The 20,177-nt window shown below is 34.4% G+C and overlaps 1 protein-coding gene and 1 long non-coding RNA gene across 3 annotated transcripts; one reads left to right on the forward strand and one right to left on the reverse strand.

Annotated features, from left to right (window-relative positions):
- The first annotated feature begins 158 nt into the window (after nucleotides 1-158).
- On the forward strand, nucleotides 159-3,951 carry LOC147874456 (uncharacterized). The gene is made up of 2 exons (XR_015534036.1): nucleotides 159-347; nucleotides 1,670-3,951. It is a non-coding gene; the product is annotated as an uncharacterized LOC147874456 (long non-coding RNA).
- On the reverse strand, nucleotides 3,062-20,130 carry REPTOR (repressed by TOR). 2 transcript variants are annotated; one of them, XM_087344678.1, is made up of 10 exons: nucleotides 19,836-20,130; nucleotides 19,630-19,686; nucleotides 18,041-19,241; nucleotides 17,420-17,518; nucleotides 16,746-16,959; nucleotides 15,826-16,002; nucleotides 15,339-15,412; nucleotides 14,666-14,788; nucleotides 12,902-13,056; nucleotides 3,062-11,160 (listed from the first exon to the last, which is right to left on the reverse strand). In XM_087344678.1, the coding sequence occupies exons 3-9, from the start codon at nucleotides 19,182-19,184 to the stop codon at nucleotides 12,962-12,964; spliced, it is 1,926 nt and encodes a 641-aa protein (XP_087200804.1). In that variant the 5' UTR covers nucleotides 19,185-19,241; nucleotides 19,630-19,686; nucleotides 19,836-20,130; the 3' UTR covers nucleotides 3,062-11,160; nucleotides 12,902-12,961. The 2 variants fall into 2 exon arrangements, with proteins under 2 accessions (XP_087200804.1, XP_087200803.1); XM_087344677.1 differs by lacking the exon at nucleotides 19,630-19,686.
- Between the last annotated feature and the right edge of the window lie 47 nt (nucleotides 20,131-20,177).

The raw sequence follows: 20,177 nt of genomic DNA on the forward strand, positions 1-20,177 counted from the left end.
TCTACAAGAACATTCAGAGTTTTGTATAACTCTGTGCCATATGTCGTAACTCCGATTGCCGTCCTACGTGCCGAGCGTTCACTTTCGCTTGGTATAATAGATATTTTCTAGCCTACATTTCTTCGACTGTATAGGGTTTTGCGGCGCTTGCGCCCCCCCCCCCCCCCCCCCTTGTCTTCAATCGTCATCAACAGCATTCCCTGGCACTAAGCGAGTGGTTGGTCGATTCTCGCTTCGGTTCCCGATCATTGAACATATAAGGCTTGATATCCGCGTGCTTTCAAAATCCTGTTTCAGCTGCTGGTTTGCTAGGTAAACGACGATCCGTCGATGCTTTGTTCACCGGGGTAAGTATTTTCAGTGGTATTGTCTGTGTTACGTTCCAGGGGCTGATTCACGTGTCGACTGTTTAGTGGTACCACGGTGGCACACACTTCCTGTAGTAGTGCGTGGTTAGCTCATGTTACTGACACTACTTATTTGCATCATTGTGTTTTGTTCGGCCGGATATAAGTGCTGTAAGGTGAGGCAGCTGTTGGTAGCTTCAGGTTGAGTTTCTGTTTTTGAGAATTCGTGCAATGAAACCGAATTTCGTTTTGAAAGATTGGCTGTCATACGAGATATGTGGTTGTGGGGTCCTGTGTATTAGTGATGTGGATAAATTGATTTCGTTTGTGCATAGTCCTCCAGTGATGGAACATACCGTATTTCCTCCCTCTTCAACATCGCAGGTTGTCCGTGAGGCCTATTTGACTGTTCTTGCCAGTTCGGGTAGTCTTCGACTTGTTCCTGCTCTCTCGCGAGGTTTTCAGACGCTGTAGTAGCATACAAATGGCCTATCATGTTTCTGTGGACCCCCGACTCTGGATAGTTAATTATTTAACAAATCAGCGCACCGGATGGAAAGGTAACTGCGCAGAATTCCGGTTGGGAATGGGTTGAATGTTAATCAATTGCTGCAGTTTTTGCGCCAGGTTCTTTAGCTGTGCAACAATTTTCGCTTACCAGATCGTGATGATCTTGGGGGTCACCATCTCACGGTGTTCTGAGTCTCTTACCGATCGAGTTAATTTGGCCTTGGCTTACTATCTTAGTTGCTTTCATTTCAATGTGTTATGGTTCTTTGTTCCGAGATAACTATTCGAAGGTTTGAAATAAGACCTATTCGATCGCTTACGAGTCTTCGTCTAATAAGGAAGCTATCGATAAGTACCTTGGACAAGTTTTGCCCTGCCCAGAGCTTTCATTTTGTCTGCGATTCAACCATCTATTTTCGTTGGGCAGACATTGACCGTCTTTGCGTGCATGATCGTAACACAGCTTAATACTGACAGAACTATAAAATGTGATAGTACCGCGTGTTGAGCTAGAGCAGAACTCGACTCAGCCAACAATTCCGCTGAAAAAAATAGTGCTCTTTACGCCAAAACATTCCCGGATCAAGGTTCTGCAAGGTCCGCAGTTTCTTCCGAGTTATTTAAACAACTTGGAGTGTGTTACTAGCATGGTGATGGCTTCCCTCATTTCGCGTTGTGACGACATCCTACCAGCCTTTGTGCTGTGTTCGAAGATTAAAATTAATGGGTTTTTCTGATTCCTGGTGTCAGACTTGGCTGTACCTTTCAACTTTGGTAATATTTCTTTTAACGGGACTTGTTCTTACTGGCAGACAGTTTGTTCAGTTACTAACATCGCCCTGATGGTGGAGGCAGCTAGGACATCTGAAACGTTGGTAAACTTCAACCAGACTACATGGCGCTACAACCAAAAAGACTACCCTCTTTGTACTCACTGTTGTGAAAACCTCAAACCCTACAAACAACCACCTCAGCACCAGCATATTAAAGTTAGTGGTCAGATTGACAACATCTAAAAATTTGTTGCATAGTAATAATATAATTTAGGTCATAATATATAGAGCAGCGTTTCTCAACCGGGGTTAGTGATGAATAGGCTAATCATATGTAAATGTATTTTTGAGTCATTTTTATGTTTAATTTCATATTCGTAATTTTACTATACACGTACGACATATTCTCGGAAAATTCTTGGGTATTATAATAAAGTCTTCAACCTGTTATGTCATTTAGAAATATAATAATCATAAGAAATATATTTAGGGACGTCTATACGGCGCCAGCGTGAAACCGCCTTTAGTGGTCAGTGTACAGGAGCTGTACTCAAGATGAGATTTACTGACCTAGCCCTGGACAAGTTCTGGAAGAGTATCCTGCCATTCATAGGAAATAAATAAATATATTGCTGCAGTTTTCAACCTCTTACATGTGTGAGCAAGCTTTTTCTTATTTAACAAGTATCAAGACCAAAGACAGAAATCGTCTCCTTTCAGTTGAAGATGAAATCCGTGTGTGTTTATCTAAAGTTCGACCCCGAATTAAGTATTTGTGTACCAAAAGACAAGCACAGTTTACACATTAGAAAAGCAAATTTTATTATTTAAATTGGCTTCAAAAATAAAATTTCCTTGACACATATATTTGTTCATATGACATTTTACTTTGATTTATCTTATGCCTTTTTAACATTGTCAATAAACGATTTAGTTATTGTAGTAGTTATTATCAGTTTTCGTTCTGTTTATGTGTTATATACGATATTGGTTATTAATGTTTATTTTTTGTGTGAATGAAAACCTCCGTGTGAGGTCTCTTGAACAGGCAGTTTGATTTCAGTTTTTTTGTATTTTCAATAAACTTGAGAAAAACGTAAGTAATTTTTTGCGTAAACCAGATATCAGAAAAAATATATTAAGTTTTCCTTAAAAAATAAAGAAAGATATCAATAATGATATATAATAATTTTTATGTAGGGGTTCCCTGAGACATGAATATTATTTCAAGGGTACCGCAAGGGCAAAAAAGTTGAGAAACGCTGATATAGAGAAACCAACTGCACTCCTCTCATCCTGAAATGTGAATTGGAGGGGACACATCCCAACAAATATGAGGAACCACAATTTAGAGCCACATATATGATGTTTTTTCCAATAATTTTGTTATCAGGAATTATGGAATTTCATTAAAATAATATTTGAAACAACTGTGATTTTAAAATATACTTTATGGCAAATATATAATGTACATAAAACTACATATCAATATGTTGCATTTTACCTGTGGAAAACACATTCCAACAGAACCTATTTGCTTTGAAACCTGCAAATACTAATTGTACCTTCTCACATTTCCTGGGGCAATGTAATATTAATATATATATATATTCAGATGACTTTAGTTATGGTGTTAACCTGTATTCAAATTTAATAGCAAATATCTGCTTGAGTTACAGTGGTAAAAACATCTAACCAAACATCTACAACAAAATTGTCTATATTAAAATGTGAAAATACTACAAAAGACATTAATTAGAATCAAATTCTTGAATAAAACAAATTAAAAACTATAATGTAACAACAGCGACAGCTTCATACTTTCTCATACTTATATTATGAACAGTAGTCATCAAATTTCTTTTCTATAGCCCATTTCAGTAATACAGATATTAGAAAACTATATGCTGTAAACATGCAGCAGTTAGGCAACAATAACATGAAAACCTTTATATAGAAGCATTTTCTTGTACTATTGTATGATATAATTACTTCAAACATTGGTATGCATGGACATAATATTGTTACTAAATTATGCTGTTTTAAACATATCCTTAAATATTAATGCTGTAACTGTAATATTTACATGCTTGAATAATAGATCATAATTTGGTAGGACTTAGAACTATTATTAAGATAAAATACATATTGTGTAGGCCTATATACTATATTTGTGTACACAATTTTTTCCTAGACCAAAAATAGAGCATATTCAACAGTAACAGCCTCAAATAACAGCCTATTTTCAGACTTAATGAAGTACTTCCTTTTCTCTGGCATTTCTTATATGAAAAATAAAGTATAATCTGTGTTTGCATAAACAGTCTGCTTACTGATGAAGTAATTTTCTTTCATATAATTACATGAACACAATGTGTAAAAATATCATTATACTTCTCACCATTAAAAATCCATAATAAAACCAATAAATACTACATACACATAAATGTATAGCAGCTATAGCAACCATTTTCCCATATCATCTTTATAATTTTTATGGTAGAATTGTAGCAACAGAAATGTATGTTCACACCAACAGCACACTTCACTAGACAAATACAGATACTCCCAAACTAGTGGAGTTACAGCGCACATATGAAGTATGAACATAAATGTTTAATACTTTTACATGTGATACTACAAGAAAGCAACTTTCTTTCTTATGCACAAGGGTTCAAATGAAACCAGTCTGGGAATTATTCTGAACAAAACAGCAGAGGTTGTTAAAGTGTCCACGGGTGTTGAGGCAAGCATCCCATTGACATGCCAGGTATGATGGATCTCCTCTGCAAAGAACTCCCTGGGCAGCTGCTTCTGCAAAAACTGCACCAACTTGGCCTTGATATCTTCCAGCCTGAATCTACAGCCCTTTTGTTCTGGCATTTAAGCACCCAAACATCATCACCAACACAGAACAATTGTAGAACTGTCTTCAGATCATCAAGAGAAAGCATCCCACATGCTCATGGGGGGTCATGTAACACCTGTTCCCACATGGCTTGCACTATCTGGGACACGCCACATTCCCACAGACTGGAAGGTGTTGCAATTTTCACCACGTGACTTACGAGTATTTGGTTCCCCAAGGAAGGTGCTAAAAGATCAGATTCAAGTTGGATGAAGACATAATGGCCATGGTGCCAGGAAATTCTGGGCAGTGGATTCATTGCCTGGTGCATCAATGTATCAATAACTCTCACATTCTGTTCATCATTCATGCTTTAGTTTACCATTTATTCAACTAAAACTAACATATTAGTCAACTATTTTCAGAAACAAGAAACAAATTTATTCCACGAGAAACTAAATTGTTTCTATAATTATGTTGCCTTGTTAAGTTTTTAAGTTTCCTCATCTTTGTTTTACTGTTACTATAACTGTAAAATGAAATTATGGCAATTTAGCAACACTTATCTTGAATAATATGTCTTCCAGAACAGACTTCTGTGTTGAGAAATCAATTACCTACAAAGAAGACAATTCAAAATACTTTTCAAGTGATTCTCCATTCTGTAAAATAAACATCTGGTGGCAGCTGCAGGTTCATCCGCTTGGAAACAACTTAATTCATGTAAGTACAATTGATAGATCTTAGAGATGTACTGATCCAATATAAATGTTGTCCTACATTTACATGTTGCTCACATACGCACATTTCTTGGTTCTGAAATTGTAATTTAAATTTATAAGTTTGGTAACTGGCAACAGACTGCAGGTGAATTCTATGATTTAAACAATGATCAGAAAGTCAATGATGTATTTTGGAGCTGCAAACTGTATCAAGCTTAAGATGCAAATTAACTACATAAACAAAATGTACTATATTTTGAAAACTGGCTCAATGCAATTAGCTGTCAGTGTCTTCTAGGTTGTAATGTCATATTGACTTGTAGGAATATACCAAACATTTCAGAGGAATTTATTGCCTCCATCTGCAGAGCTGTTTCACTTCAGCTAGCTTTCTGTGATGAACATTACTTCCTATATTACTTTTTAAAGACTGAAACTTAAATTTCCAGTTTTACACCACAGATGATCTTATAATTCCCAAATGGTAACAAATATATGAACCCTTCAACTGTGAATATCACTCGCTGTATTTTAAAATTATACTGTTGAGAATAGCATCTTATTTGTGCAAAAGAAAGTGGTAGCCATTCTTTTTCAATTGATGAAGGATTATAGAACCCAAAGCCTCTTGTTCTGAAATATTCTGATAAATAAACATGAAAGTATATACATATCTCAATGAAGAAGTACACTCTTTATGTATTTTACTTGGCTTTTATCATATAAATATAGTTATACAGCTATGTACATTTCAAGTGTTCGTTGTAATTCTTCTTCTGCAGACTGAAAATTAAACTTTCTTTCTTCTACCAGTGACAAAATATAAAATATATCGTCTTTGTCATGCCCCGCCCCTCCACCCATGCACTGTTTGGAATTTAGTATTACTGCCATCACTTTTGAGTAAGATAGGACTATCTGCTTTGCAGCTTTCATGTAACAATGGTTTTGAAACCAAGGAATCTATATAAGAATTTACTATCAATTTAGTTTGCATTTCTATGTGAACTATCCTTCACTTTAATCAAGCACATATCCTAAAAGTTACATATTTTCCTGAGTTCTCTCATCCAGCATTATTATTAAAATAATAATTATTAGTATTTATATTTGAAATAGGACATCATAATGCCATAAAGCTTCATATCACATCTGTGGACTGAACACCTATGAAAGGGTGTCATAACTAGCTATATACAACAGACCTGTTGTACATTACAGTACAAATGCATTGTTCCCATCCAAATGCAGCGGTTCACTGCATAAAAAAGACAACTGATTTGTTCCAAGCAATCAAAACATCAGACCAAGAATGGTCCCAGCATTTCTGTTCACCGCATAACCATAATAAAAATTTATAATTACTGTTCACTAGAAGCCATTCATTGAACTGTTGACACTTAACATTCTCTATTGTGTAATAACAATGGGAAGGATATAGAAACAATTGTTTACATAACTATTTTCTGTCTGCATATCCTGTACACTACCTAACATGAAAGGTTTGTGCCAATTTGAATGCACGTCTGCAGAACGTAAGTTTCCACCACATATGAAACCACATGATAAATCAAGGTAGTAACAAACATAGTAGTGCTACAAAATAAATAAATTAAACTATACTGAATTAACCCTATAATCACAGAATCTATAGACCAGTAACTTCTTCATACTGTTGAAATTACATAGATATCACACAATTAGTGCACTCAGGAAACTAGCCTTCCAAAAATGTACTGTGTGTGTGAATCAGATGAAAGTATCCATTGAGCATAATCCAGAGTTTTTCAAACTCCTTTTGTTTTTATCACAAACTGAACACATTTAGATTACATCAATCAGCAGGAATAAGACCTTAGTAACATAACACTGGTGCAGGTCATGGTTACCCCATATATGTTATAATACATGCAACAATATACATTAATGGTTAAACTAATAAAAGTTACTGTGTCCTCCTTTCTGCTGAATGAATTCTATTCTTCTTTCGACAACTGTATCAATTCCGAAAGAACGTGCTTCCGGGATCGAGCTGTCCAATTATATTATAAAATACACATACAAACAGTTGTAATAAATCAAACAAAACACACCTGCATGCAGCTGCACTCTCAAAATATTGACTCCATATTTGATGAATCCTCATAAAACAATGTGTAATTATACCAATAACTCTTCAACTTCCTAATGCTAGCTTGATCACTAGCAATATAAATAACTGAGAGAAAAGCAACAAAATATTTGATAATCTAATCTATGAGAATTCAATCAGTTTACCTTCCAACAAACATTCTGCTTGTTCATATAATTACATTAGTAGCAGCAACATTACATTTACAAAATTTGACATATTTCAATAGCCCACCAGATTATCTGAATGGTTATTTATTGATGATAATATGGCAAACACTTCTTAGCGTCAATTATAATGTACAACAGTATAAATGGAGTTGGTTATAGAGGAAAATGCAGGCAAAACTGTCCCAGAAAATATGCCCCTCTGTAGCTTCCTTTACTGTTAATGAAACAGCAGACTGTGTTTTAATTGTATGATTACCATATTCATAGTTTGTGAAAGATGAATGAATTAAGAAAGCTTTACCACCTGCAATGGATAAATTGATCTCACTCAGAGAAGCTCAAGTGCAAGAATGGGAATTGTAGGTACTACAGTCTCATTTAACACAGCATTATTCCAGTATCCGTATAGCAAAATCATAACTTTTATATAGTGTCATCACTATTTCTTTTAAATAATACAGAAAAATTCATATTTTAAACTAAAATTTTCTTGATATAAGACTAAGCCAGTTAGTGACTTATTTGCTATAAAAATGTACTCATTAGAAATATACACAATTTATGCCCTCCAATATTAGAAAATGAAGGTTGTTAAAAACTTTTAATTGACTGTGCCCTTGGATATAATAACAAGATTAATAATATATGCAAGATACATTAACTCTGCCTAAAACTGAATAATAGATCTGACAGTAATAGCAAAGTATGGAAACAAGATTTTCACATACCACATTCCTAAGATGGAAGGTGATGGTATATCACAACCATTAAGGATGAGAGACTGCTTTCACAAACATATTATATTTTTAAATTTAATTATTCACTCATATACTGAAATTTAATATGAAATCAGATTCCCCAGTTACAAAATCACAAAGCACTTTCTAAATCTCTTATAAATATAACTTTTCTGACAGTTCCAACAAACTCAAATTCTCAATTATTTGTTGCTTAGAAACTGTGTATGGAAGTACAGTACTGCAATTAATGTCTGATCACAAAGATGAAAATATATCAGTTCACATGCAATGAATCACTGTAAATTAAAGGACTCTTGACATAACTACATGCATATAAATCATTCTTGACAAGGTAAGAGTTGCTCAAATAGAAAAAATTCCCCGCCATTTATGGAACCCCTTCATCACCTCATCACCGTGTTCATGAGAGACCATTACTGGACTCTATCCTGAGACACTGAAAGACTGAAGTTTACTGTATCGGTGATAACATGTAATAGAAGTAAAATGCAAATTCTATGATAAATATGTCCTCCTATCATCTCTTTTTTTTTAAAAAAAAAAAAACACACACACACACACACACTACAGCACATCTAATTCTAACTGAAACCACATCCATAGTTTTGGGATGAGGAAAGACTTGCACTATATACCATCAAGCTTAGCTTGCAAAAAAATTCTTTCAAATTACATCAGACAGAGATACTCATTGAAGCAACGTTGAGGATTAACAAAATCATTTTATGATGTACACATAGCATTCATTTTAAAGATTACTGATGTTAAACATACAGCAAAATTTATGCTGATTCAGACAAAAGCTCAATGATACATTTCTTTGTCACATATTCATTATATAAAGGTTCCACTAAAACATATAAGATATGAGAATGAAAATTATGATCACAATGATGAAACTTAGCAGTATAGCTTTATGACCGATACACAGCACTGAATTTTAAAAATTACCGGGGTTAGGTACAAACAATTCTATTTACATGCTGCTAGAACAAAATTTAGTTTTGATTAACACCAACAGTATTTCAATGTAATGCTCTCATTACAACAAGGTTGTACCATAGTTATGTAAGGGAGCTACTTCAAACCACCTTAAACCTATTCAATCCATTAGTGTGTATAAAAATACATACTTGTCCATTTTCAGAAACAATAAATGAATCCAATTTTTAAAATGTCTTCTACCATCCATTACATGTTGAGCATTCTGCAACAATTCAGACACATATGATGTCTGAAAACAGTTGAAACATACTTCTGCCAGACGACGAAATTATTTATCGAGCCTCCATTTTTTCCAAGCACAGATTATTGCATATCACCAACACTCCATTTTCAAGCATATGTTTATTTTACTGGTTTTGTTTAATGTTAATATATGATGGCCAAGTAAAATACCTTCCTTTAATATATCCTATAGTAGTTGCACAGCATTCATCATTGTTATTAATAATATATATTACTTATTACTGCAAGTAACATACTCCATCCAATCATCAAAATAGAGTACATTGTAAAACCTTTATAAATTATGAAATATCTTCTATAAGTACAATACAAATAAGCTTAGATACTTTATACATATTTAACATGAGGTTATTTTGAACATACATCTTAAATATACCATGTATCTTAATGTAATTCATCAGTAGGAACTATGCGTTAAGTTACTGTTTGGATCTTTACCATGGACACTAAGAAGTGTTTTTGGCAAAAGCAATTTGTCTATATAGCGAAGGTGAAACTATTATAATATATTTGCATGAACAATGGTGCCAACCTTCACATTAAGGATACAAAATTACTGTTTTAATATATGGACTGCATTTACAAAATTCCTTAAAATGCACATCAAGTGACAATATTCTAAAATATAAAATGATATAATACTTTTAAATATTTATATAATTATCTGTTACTGGCTATACAAGATCAAAATCAATTTCCAAATTTGTCTTCTAATGTAGAAGACAATAACAATCCACCACAATCTTTATATACAATTTAACTATGAACTCTGTTGTAACAGCAATTAATGTTTATATGAAAGAAACAGCAGCTTCTGTGTCTGTGTTGCATATATACTGAATGACATTGAATTAAGGTTTCTCTGTACTTTTGTAAAATTCAATATTTATCACCCCATGAAACCTACAACAAAAACTTCCATCTTCTCCTCACGTTAAACAGCTTTCAATGTTAAAATTATAACAAAATTAGTGAAATTACGAAAATTAATGCAAACAAAAGAGTAATTCTGTATGTCAATTAGATTTTCAATTATCTTAGGTTCATTTAAGATCAGAAGTTTTGATATTCAAGAACAAATCTCAACATAAGTAACAGTTTACATGATATTTGTGCATTATCATATACTATTCTGTAAACATTTTCTACTAAGAAAATGCAAAATTCTCATTTATAAAAGAACTGACAAAATTATAATAAATACTCTTGAAAAATGTTTAACATCTTAACTAAATCTGTATTAGCCCAACTAAACATTATTACAAAAGAATAAAAATAAATTATATTACACATATTTTCATATGAAATAAATTAAAAACTACCTTTTAAAACATCCATGTTAAATAAAAAAGAAATAAAAACTGTATTTTATATCAATGAAAAACAACACTCCTTGGCAAAGTTAATTCAATATCACATCACATTACATGGGGAAGAAACTGTGAGAATGTAAAATAAAAGCATCATGCACATGCTAATCAAAATAACTGTTGCAGGGTCACAAAAATCTCTGGTGGCCCATATAAAATTTGAAGCTTTCATAGCAACAGAATGCAATGATGCCTTCTCAGGTGATGTAAGTATGGAGTTCAATCCAACATTTCATAGACTCTCCTTCCATCATCAGGGTTGATCTGATGGGTGACATGACTGCAACAATGCATAAAAGGATCAACAACCAGTAACCCAAAATATCTAAGTTAAGCAGAACAGACTGGGAAGTTACAGGTACAAATACAATGGAGTCATATCACTCATTACATCAGCATTAATGATGGATGCAAAGGCAGTATGAAACATTGGACTGAACTCCATACTTACACAGTTGATCATATCCAAAAAAGACTTAATTGCTTTAATAATTATATATTAAAATGTAAAAGTTACTGTGCAGTGTACAAAAGTGTTGGTCTGTTGAATTTAATATTTACAAATGACAGTATCAAAGCCCAAATTAAAACAGTCACAATTCAAATCATTCAGTGCCTAGTCAATTACTTCAAAGATGCAAATGTTACACAGATGAAAGCTGTTAAATGGTTAAACATCTGTTTCTAGTTTTCCTATAAAGCTATGGTATAATTAATATTACCCATTGTTAAAACCATATCACATACTTTGCAATGTCTAAAATTATTTCAATGACAAATTGGCATCACTGGCATATTTCCCAGAAACAGATTACAACATGTGCAACAATAAATACAATAAGAACTATATTAATGTTACAGGTCATGAGACAACGCAGCAATTGTCATAAAAAATGTTACAATTCCAAAAGAGACAAAACTATAAAATGTAATACATTTCTACATTCTGAAATAATAATAAAAGTTCTACATTGTGTGTGTGTGTGTATGTATATATGTATATATATATATATACACTCACACACACTAGGACCACAACATCTTATAAAGTATTCTGTTATAAATAAACTTTTCAAGGCAGTAATATTAGACTTTCAAAATTAGTCGCTTATAATAAAAAATAAGTTTAACCATATAAACATCAATATGAATATTCTTTCTGCAGTTGATGTATTTACACACTTTCAAACTGGCCATAAATCAAACATTTAAAATGTGACTACTTATATTTCACATCTTGGACATAGAAAATTGCAATATGGCACAGTTTTATCAAACACTGGGCATGAAAATAATTTAGCAAAGTTACATAGAAATAAACATGGTTCATATATAAGTAGTAGTGTCTTAGAAAAGTTCCAGGTGTGGATTTCACATGTTATTGTTACAAGTACTGATGACTATGTAATTTAACAACTGGATTGAATTCTTTTAAAAATCAAATTTCAGTCACAGATTATTAAAACGCACATATTTTAAATATCATATATTCAATGCAAATTTATTGGTATGTGGCACTTAAACAGAAAATATAATTATTTTCATTTAAGGTATTTTTCACACAGTTTATTCACCGGCTCTAGGATGAGTTTGTATGGTAAATGAAAGCAAAGGTCAGTTCAGAAATAAATAAAAACAATATCTGCAACATGAGTACATATCCATAACTAATTATTACTTTTTATGAAATGCATGTCATCCTTTAGTACTACAACAATGTGTATTTTTTTTAACTGCCACCATTTACAATGCTCTTTCGTACCTATATTGCTTTACACGCATGAAAGCATACTTCTCCCTCTTCAACACACACCAAATAATAAAAATAACTACAGAACTACATTTAACTTCTTTCACTCTAAGTCTGTAATGGCCAGCTCAGAAAAGTGTAAACACTATTTCTACTACTTTTATCGTCTACTACAGCTATCAAACAGGCAATTTCATCTGCATGAAAAATACAATCTCGGTACTGTGTAGAGCATATTTTTCTGGAAGTTTCTGGTACAGTACATACATACCTATAATATTTATGAGGATATATAGGAAAGCAGCCATGGATGATAAGAATCCAGTATCATTTATAGCTCATCCAATCCTCCACCTGGTATACCGCCCTTCACTTTGTCCAACACACGGTTAACAAAGTCAGTCGTATAGCCAGCTATCTTTAATTCTATGGAAAGGAAAGGAAGAAACGTAAAACAGTATTATCAATAAATATAATAAAAACAATGTTAAGCAGGAAACTATTTGTCTCTGCATTTTGGCTTAAATCATTTAAATTTAAAAACCAACCACTGAATACATCTGAAATACTAGGTTCTCTCACTAAACAGATATCTACATGCACACACTGGTTTGTGTTCACTTTTCCCTTAAGCTTTATATCTAAAGCAGCAGAACATACTGAGTAAAGAATTTACCCAACCTTGAAGCCATTACATAATGCTAAATGCCATTCTAAACACACTGTTTCCTTGTACTAACCTTCAAACCACTACTGGAGTAATATGCATGATATTTAATACTAAGGCCACTCCATTAACAGTAACCTGGGCACCACGTTTAATAACTTCCTCCCTTTAAATCAGCATTAATAATTTCATCTTTTACTTGTTACAATGTTATGAAGAATTATTTTCATTGGTTTGAATTACCTGTTCTCTGATAATCTTGCCTCAGCTACCGTTTGCATCATTCCTTATATTATTATTATTGTTGTTGTTGTTGAGAATAACATACAACACTACTGGCAGAGAATTAACTGAAGATATCCGTCTTCTGGGTTATTGCGCTGTGTAGTCTGGTCGATGTTAACCAACGTTTCAGAGGTCATACTGCCTCCGTCATCAGGGCGATGAATATGCCAATAGGGTGTGAGGAGCTGGATTGGCATATTCATCGCCCTGATGATGGAGGCAGTATGACCTCTGAAACGTTGGTTAACATCGACCAGACTACACAGCGCAATAACCCAGAAGACAGATATCTTCATACTCACCGCTGGGAGAACCTCAAGTCTTACAGAGAATTAACTACTGGTGTTTTTCGATCACATGTTAGAACAGCTATGTGCATATGAGCTAAGCACTTGTGCTTCAAGGTTAGTCAGTTTCTAGGCAAACTGGCAGATTATCAAGAAAGTCTATACTATTAGAAGTCATCCAGGCAAAACTTTTAAATTACTAGTAATTATGCAATACTGACAGCAACACCAGTACAACTGAATCAGTTAGTCTATGGTAGACATTTTAAAAAATTTAAGGTTTTAAGTATTTATTATGTAAAATAACATGTAAATTACAAAAAAATCTGTTCTATGATGGATATTACCTGAAATGGTAATTCATGGAACAAAAATTCCAAGAACTCACAGGATTTAATCATCTTCTGGCACATGCACTGGACATAAGAAATTGTGTGTGATGTATTCCATAACCATTACTTTTTGATGTCACAGTATCTAACAGTATTACACTTTGACTTCAACTGTCATATTGCTGTCTGATCAAGGAATTCAATCCCATAATTAAAATTTGCAGTTTTGTCTCACTTTTGTCCACTGATCTTCCTTTACTCAACCAAACCACCAATTTTATCTTCCTACTGGTCTCCTCCTAATGTGTATATCAAAATACTTTCAAGACTATGTCAATTTGTTCCAATTATTTATGTAAGCAGTAGGACTACTTGAAGAGAGTGAATGTCCTAAGATATGCATCTCTAACCATTTACAAGATCAGATTTGGTCAGTAACTGGAGTCTTCACAAAGTATACTTACTTGTAGCTGTTTTGACTACTTTTTCTATGTGCTGTGTAAGTTCCTCCTGATTTTCAAGATTTTCTGTAGTGACCTTTGCTGCCAAAACCTGTTTGATCTGAGAGATACCAGCATTGAGACGCCCTGTAACAATTTTTTTTGTAATAACTAGGCTTTCAGGTTTTCATGGCAGGAAGTCTGAATATGGCAGGCTGTCATCAGAGTTATAGCACCATGTAGTCTGGTAGAAGTTTACCAGGTCCCTGCTGCCTCCATCATCATGGTGGTGAGTACACAGCACTACAACCCAGAAGACAGCCATCTTCTTCGTAATAAGTTTCAAACAGTAGAAACAAAAAGTATGTTTCTCAGTACAAGGCAAATTGAAGCACTTCTATGTGCTCTCAGTGACAAACTTTTTGTATTTTCACAAAAGGAGGAAGTTTTTCTCTACAACTGCAAGAAACTACAAACTTAATCATGTAATGAAAAACAGAATATCATATGGAAAGATTTTATTTTCTTTCAATAATTTTAACTGTTTCATACTTCTCAAAGTTAGATCAAAATTAGTATTTATTCCACGCGAAATATATTTGACATTCCAAATCAAATTTCAGGAAGAAGCCTGTAAGAACACCATTAAGATGGTTGGGGGTAGGTAAAACTGAAAGATCGATCTGTTTATACATACTGTGTTCTTGTTCCAAGCCATACAGCTTCAATTTGTTGGCCTCATGTTGAGCTTTCTTCTTCAGTCGACATGCTCTGAAACATCAAGCCAATCTGTAATCTAACTTAGCATATGCAACAGACAAAGGCAATTGCTTTAGCATCTTTCCTCAATTTCAAAGGATCAAACTATACTACAGATTTCTTATTCAACTACATACTGAGGCATATAGAGATGGTGACCAGTTGACCTTTTAGCATAGCTCTCAACAGCCTTGTTAAAGTTCAAAACACACTGGTTGTAGCAATTTTGTGACAACCAATAACACTGAATATACTTTCACACATTTCTGCTAGACTTGTAAAAATGCAATTTCAATTACAAAGGCGGCCATGACCCCGAGTAAAACAAATATAATGCAATAAGCAACTTTTAATTTAGTAACAACTGGTTAAATGGTTTACCCATTAGTGATAACACATTTTATTGCAGTGATGAAATCACTGACCTGGAAGCAAGTTTGTTCTTCTCTTTTCGTGTCTTAGGTCGTACGTTGAACGGTAATTCACTTACAGGTGTCATGTCATTTATTATCCGCCCTAACTTATCCAGCTCCCTACCAATACTGCACAATTTACGAGGATTGGGCGTTAAATCATTTCCATCTCCTTTCCTTGCTTTACCACTGAAACCACACATAAGTCCATAATTAACACCAAATTATATGAAAAGTAAAAATTACAGTTTTTCATTACAAAATTTTCTCTCTTCATGAAATGTTTTCATTTATTACCACCATTTCCAAATATAAAGTTTCCCATATTTTCAAAGGATTATTAGCTATCTTTTGTTCTCATGACTTTATCCTGCAGTTCTGGTGGTAAGCCATAAACATATACTGAATTTTCTAGACTAACCCAAGCTCCTCAGAAGTGTTTAATAGAGTTTCTGTGTTTGTATCTTAGGTTTTAACCCAATAAACTGACATCAGCATAGACCAGCAGTTGCTGCATCTCATTCAGTCCCAAATCCTCCTGGTTTTCTTGAACCTTCACAATGGTATACTCTAAGTCAGTAGTAATCAACCTTTTTTCGTTCACGTACCACCAGATATAATTTCTTTTCAACTTTGTTCCCCCAAAGTTGTTGGTGTATAATTCAAGTTATACATAGTATATAATCTACATCTAAAATAAATTAAATAAATCACATTACTGATTATTCAGTGTCTATCATAAAATAATATATATATTTTTTTTAAATTTCACGTACCTCCTAAGATGTATTCGCGTACCCCAGGTTGAATACCACTGCTCTAAGTCACTGTTGAAAAACAATTGCAATGAAGCACCTCCTTGTTTCAGATTGTTCTGAACAGGAAATGTATTGGCAGACAATAAATGTGCTATAAAAACTTCTAATACTTACCTATGTTTTATTCCTCTTACTGAACACTCAGGACTGAACACTGGATCTGTAACTTCATTCAGAACATGCGGGTCTTCTAAACGAGTCTTTAGTACAAGACGTTGTCCTTTTGGTCCTTTAGCTTGCACATTGTACTGCCAAAAGTAGCGTTCTTTCTTCGTCATGGATGAAGACAGTTTTGACATACTAGGTTCTCCATCACTTATTGTAGATTCTAAAAAAGAGATAGTGAGAGCTGCAACTAAACACGACACCAATGGTAAAAAGAAAAAGGTCCCTTTGTATACATATATATTAATGACGTGTGAAAGTAGTAATTTTCTACCTCTGGGGTTATATGAGGAATGTATACTAGAAGTCTTTTTCAAACTGGGTCACAACCCATCAGAGGGTCATGTAAAGTAATTCACTGGTTGAAGCTCATCAGATAATGTCATGAAAAATGTTACTTGAAATACATATCAGTAATTTTTTTACAAATACCATGACAATGTTTATCCCACTCCCTGTACTGTGGTGCACATAAGCATTACTAAATTGTGATTTTGCATATGTATCCATGCTGGGATCAGTACCCTGAAGTAGATGATACATGCAATTTACATATGTATCGTTTCATCCTATAGCTTCATGACAACATTCTGAAATGTCAGTATTAATCAATATAAATCAACCTGCATCTGATGAGAAGTCTTCATAGTGATCACTATCATCTTCAGAGTCAAAGCCTTCATCATGTGATAAGTCGTGAGATTCAGGACTCAGGACACCACCTGTCATTACAAATAAATATAAGAGTAATCAGATTTCTAAATGAAAAGCCAATCATGTGAAGTCTGTTCAGTTTTACATAACTTAGTGTATGGCTATCTAACTCAACTAATTTGGTTGTTTTTAACCTCCTAACAATAAAATAATAAAAGCAAGTAAGGGAAGGATACAGAAGCTGCATATGTTCTTCACAGTATTAACTTTATATAACTATACATCACATTGAATACAGATCATTTAACTCACCTAATCGATCACTGAATTTCAGTTTCTCTAAAAGTTACTATACTTAAACTACTAAATACTACTACTCAGAAGGGACATGTCTACTATAGTAACATTACATTCTGTCTAAGGAAACCAAACCTCTTTTAAACTGGTAAAGTGTTTGGAAAAATATGCCCATGGCATGAAAGTATGGAATTAAATGTAACTGAAGAAATTATCGATGTTCAACATATTGGTGAACCCAGATTTGTCACAAACCTCCTACAGAATATCAGTTATACACATGCGAGGCATACCAGTTGACAAAGAAGATGTGGATCCTGCTTCAGCTAAAGAACCAGTAGACAAAAGATGTTGGCGTGGTTCTCTGCGCTGCCAGATCTGCTCCAGTCCAAGGTGTGTGGGGGCAGAGGAAGAGAGTCGAGAGCTGGAACCTGCGATGAGAGTGCCTCTTCCCATTCGGTTACTGGGGGCTGAATCAAGTCCCGAGGAGGCTGTCATTGCAGTTATGGGACTTGCAGGGCCAGGAACAGACTGTCCCAGCAGTTGCCGATCAGGAGATGCTGAGAATGCTTCTTTTTTCAACAGAAGCTCATGCAAAGTGCTATGTTTCTGTTGTAAGGGGCTGATACCTAAGGGGGGTGGAGTGACTGAGGAGGCAGCTGAATGCAGCAAAAGGGAGGAACTTGAACTATGGTGACTTGTTGTAGAGAGAGCATCAGAACATGTCACAGCACTATTACTATTTATCTTACCAAAAGGGTCCATAGGGCTAGATGGAACACTAGAAGAGGCTGCAAATGAATCTTTGTAGAAGCCAAGACTAGCTGGTGGAAAAGATGATGGGGTGAAGATGCTAGAGTTCTGGCTATTACTGTATGCATTGGAGTTTGTGTTTGTGACTTGCACTAATGGCGGTACATTTGTGATGGCATGTCTTGAATGTGAAGCTACTGTTGGCACACTGATATAATAACTGTTTTCCTCTGGCAGCAGAAGATCATCAAAGTTTAAATCTTCAAGTAAATTCTCATCATTGGCATTAAGTTCTGCCAGTGTTGGACCCTGTATCAGGTCAGCTTTGTCAACTTGAAAAATATCATCATCATCCATGCGGAATGTATCAGTTCTGTTTAGCTCAGTCTCTGTATTTAGTCGTGACCCCCACATTGATGAACCTGATATTGTTTGGTACAAAGCAGATGAACCTTGAAGTGCTGCAGTTGTGACTGTGCCAGTATCATGAGATGTAGATGGTGATGAAGATACGTCAAGGAAATCAAAACCAAAATCCCTCAGTTCAGAAAGATCCATCATTTTTCGAGGAGGAATTGGCATACTTGCTGTCATGCAACTGTTTGTATCCATTGATACTGGCTCTTGCTTCACTGTAAATCCTGGATCTAGGAAAAAGTCTCCTGAATACACAGGATCAGCCATGTTACGGTTGGTTTTGTAGATTTATTTCCTGCCACCTTAAAGAGCCGACATTTCTTTCTGTAACACAGAACCAAATAAACAGTTTCCATTTTGTAAATAAAAACTTCTATTCAGACAAATCACCATGCCATATTAAGATAATTTTGTCACCTTCAGATTGGGCACATTTGTTGTGGGATAATATTATGCTGACAAAACACATACACGTGCAATATGCCTACTCCAAACGCTGTCCTTGGACCTATTTATAACCTTGGCAAGGAAAGAAGGACAGCACTCCAACTGTACTTCACTGCAGTTTGTCAAATTCAGTATATCGTTTTAAAGCTATTATATACAGGTAACATATGTTACATAACAATATCCATTCACTACTTTTATTTACCAACAGGGCTGTGATACATGATAAATGTTATATATGTGACGTTAGAACTGTAGAACTTACAAAACACTCCGACTTGTTTTGATTGCACAACACGATGCACGATGATAAACAAACCACCTAGGACAAACATTATCATACTCATACACTTCAAACATTAGAAAATAACTTTATAATTGTCGACAACCGTATTTACCAACACATTAAACGACATGTCGATGACATTCCACCACGAATTTCCACATATACCGATTTTCATTGTACCTTACCTCCGACAGCAGAAAACACTGTGCGCTAGTAGTTTCCCGCGCTAATCACTCATCAGTATAGGACAACAACACGACCATGACTTTTCAGATTCACATAACGCCACTAAACACTAATATTACTTGCTAACAATTGAGCGACACTTTTTACTGTATCTTTAATTTGTCAATAATGTGTTTTTAGACCTCGATTACACTATTCAAGCATTTATTTTCCCTTTCCTGGGACGAGTAAACACTCAAATATGCAACGTTACTCTACGCTCACAGTAGAAATTACTCAAAGGTCACATGAGCACGATCAATCGACTGGTATCTCAACCAATCATGAAGCCTAACATTTAC

The sequence above is a fragment of the Zootermopsis nevadensis genome, unplaced genomic scaffold (assembly GCF_977971745.1).
Source record: "Zootermopsis nevadensis isolate Lab colony 2312 unplaced genomic scaffold, Znev_1.0 Znev_ptg000008l, whole genome shotgun sequence".
Classification (NCBI taxonomy): Eukaryota; Metazoa; Arthropoda; class Insecta; order Blattodea; family Termopsidae; genus Zootermopsis; species Zootermopsis nevadensis.

Excerpts from the sequence above, each read along its gene's own strand:
- REPTOR (XM_087344677.1), bottom strand. The coding sequence starts at position 19,184 with ATGGCTGATCCTGTGTATTCAGGAGACTTTTTCCTAGATCCAGGATTT. Across the intron at positions 17,519-18,040 it reads CACATCTTCTTTGTCAACTG|GTGGTGTCCTGAGTCCTGAA; the intron begins GTATGCCTCGCA and ends TTGTAATGACAG. Across the intron at positions 15,413-15,825 it reads AAGAACAAACTTGCTTCCAG|AGCATGTCGACTGAAGAAGA; the intron begins GTCAGTGATTTC and ends TTGATGTTTCAG.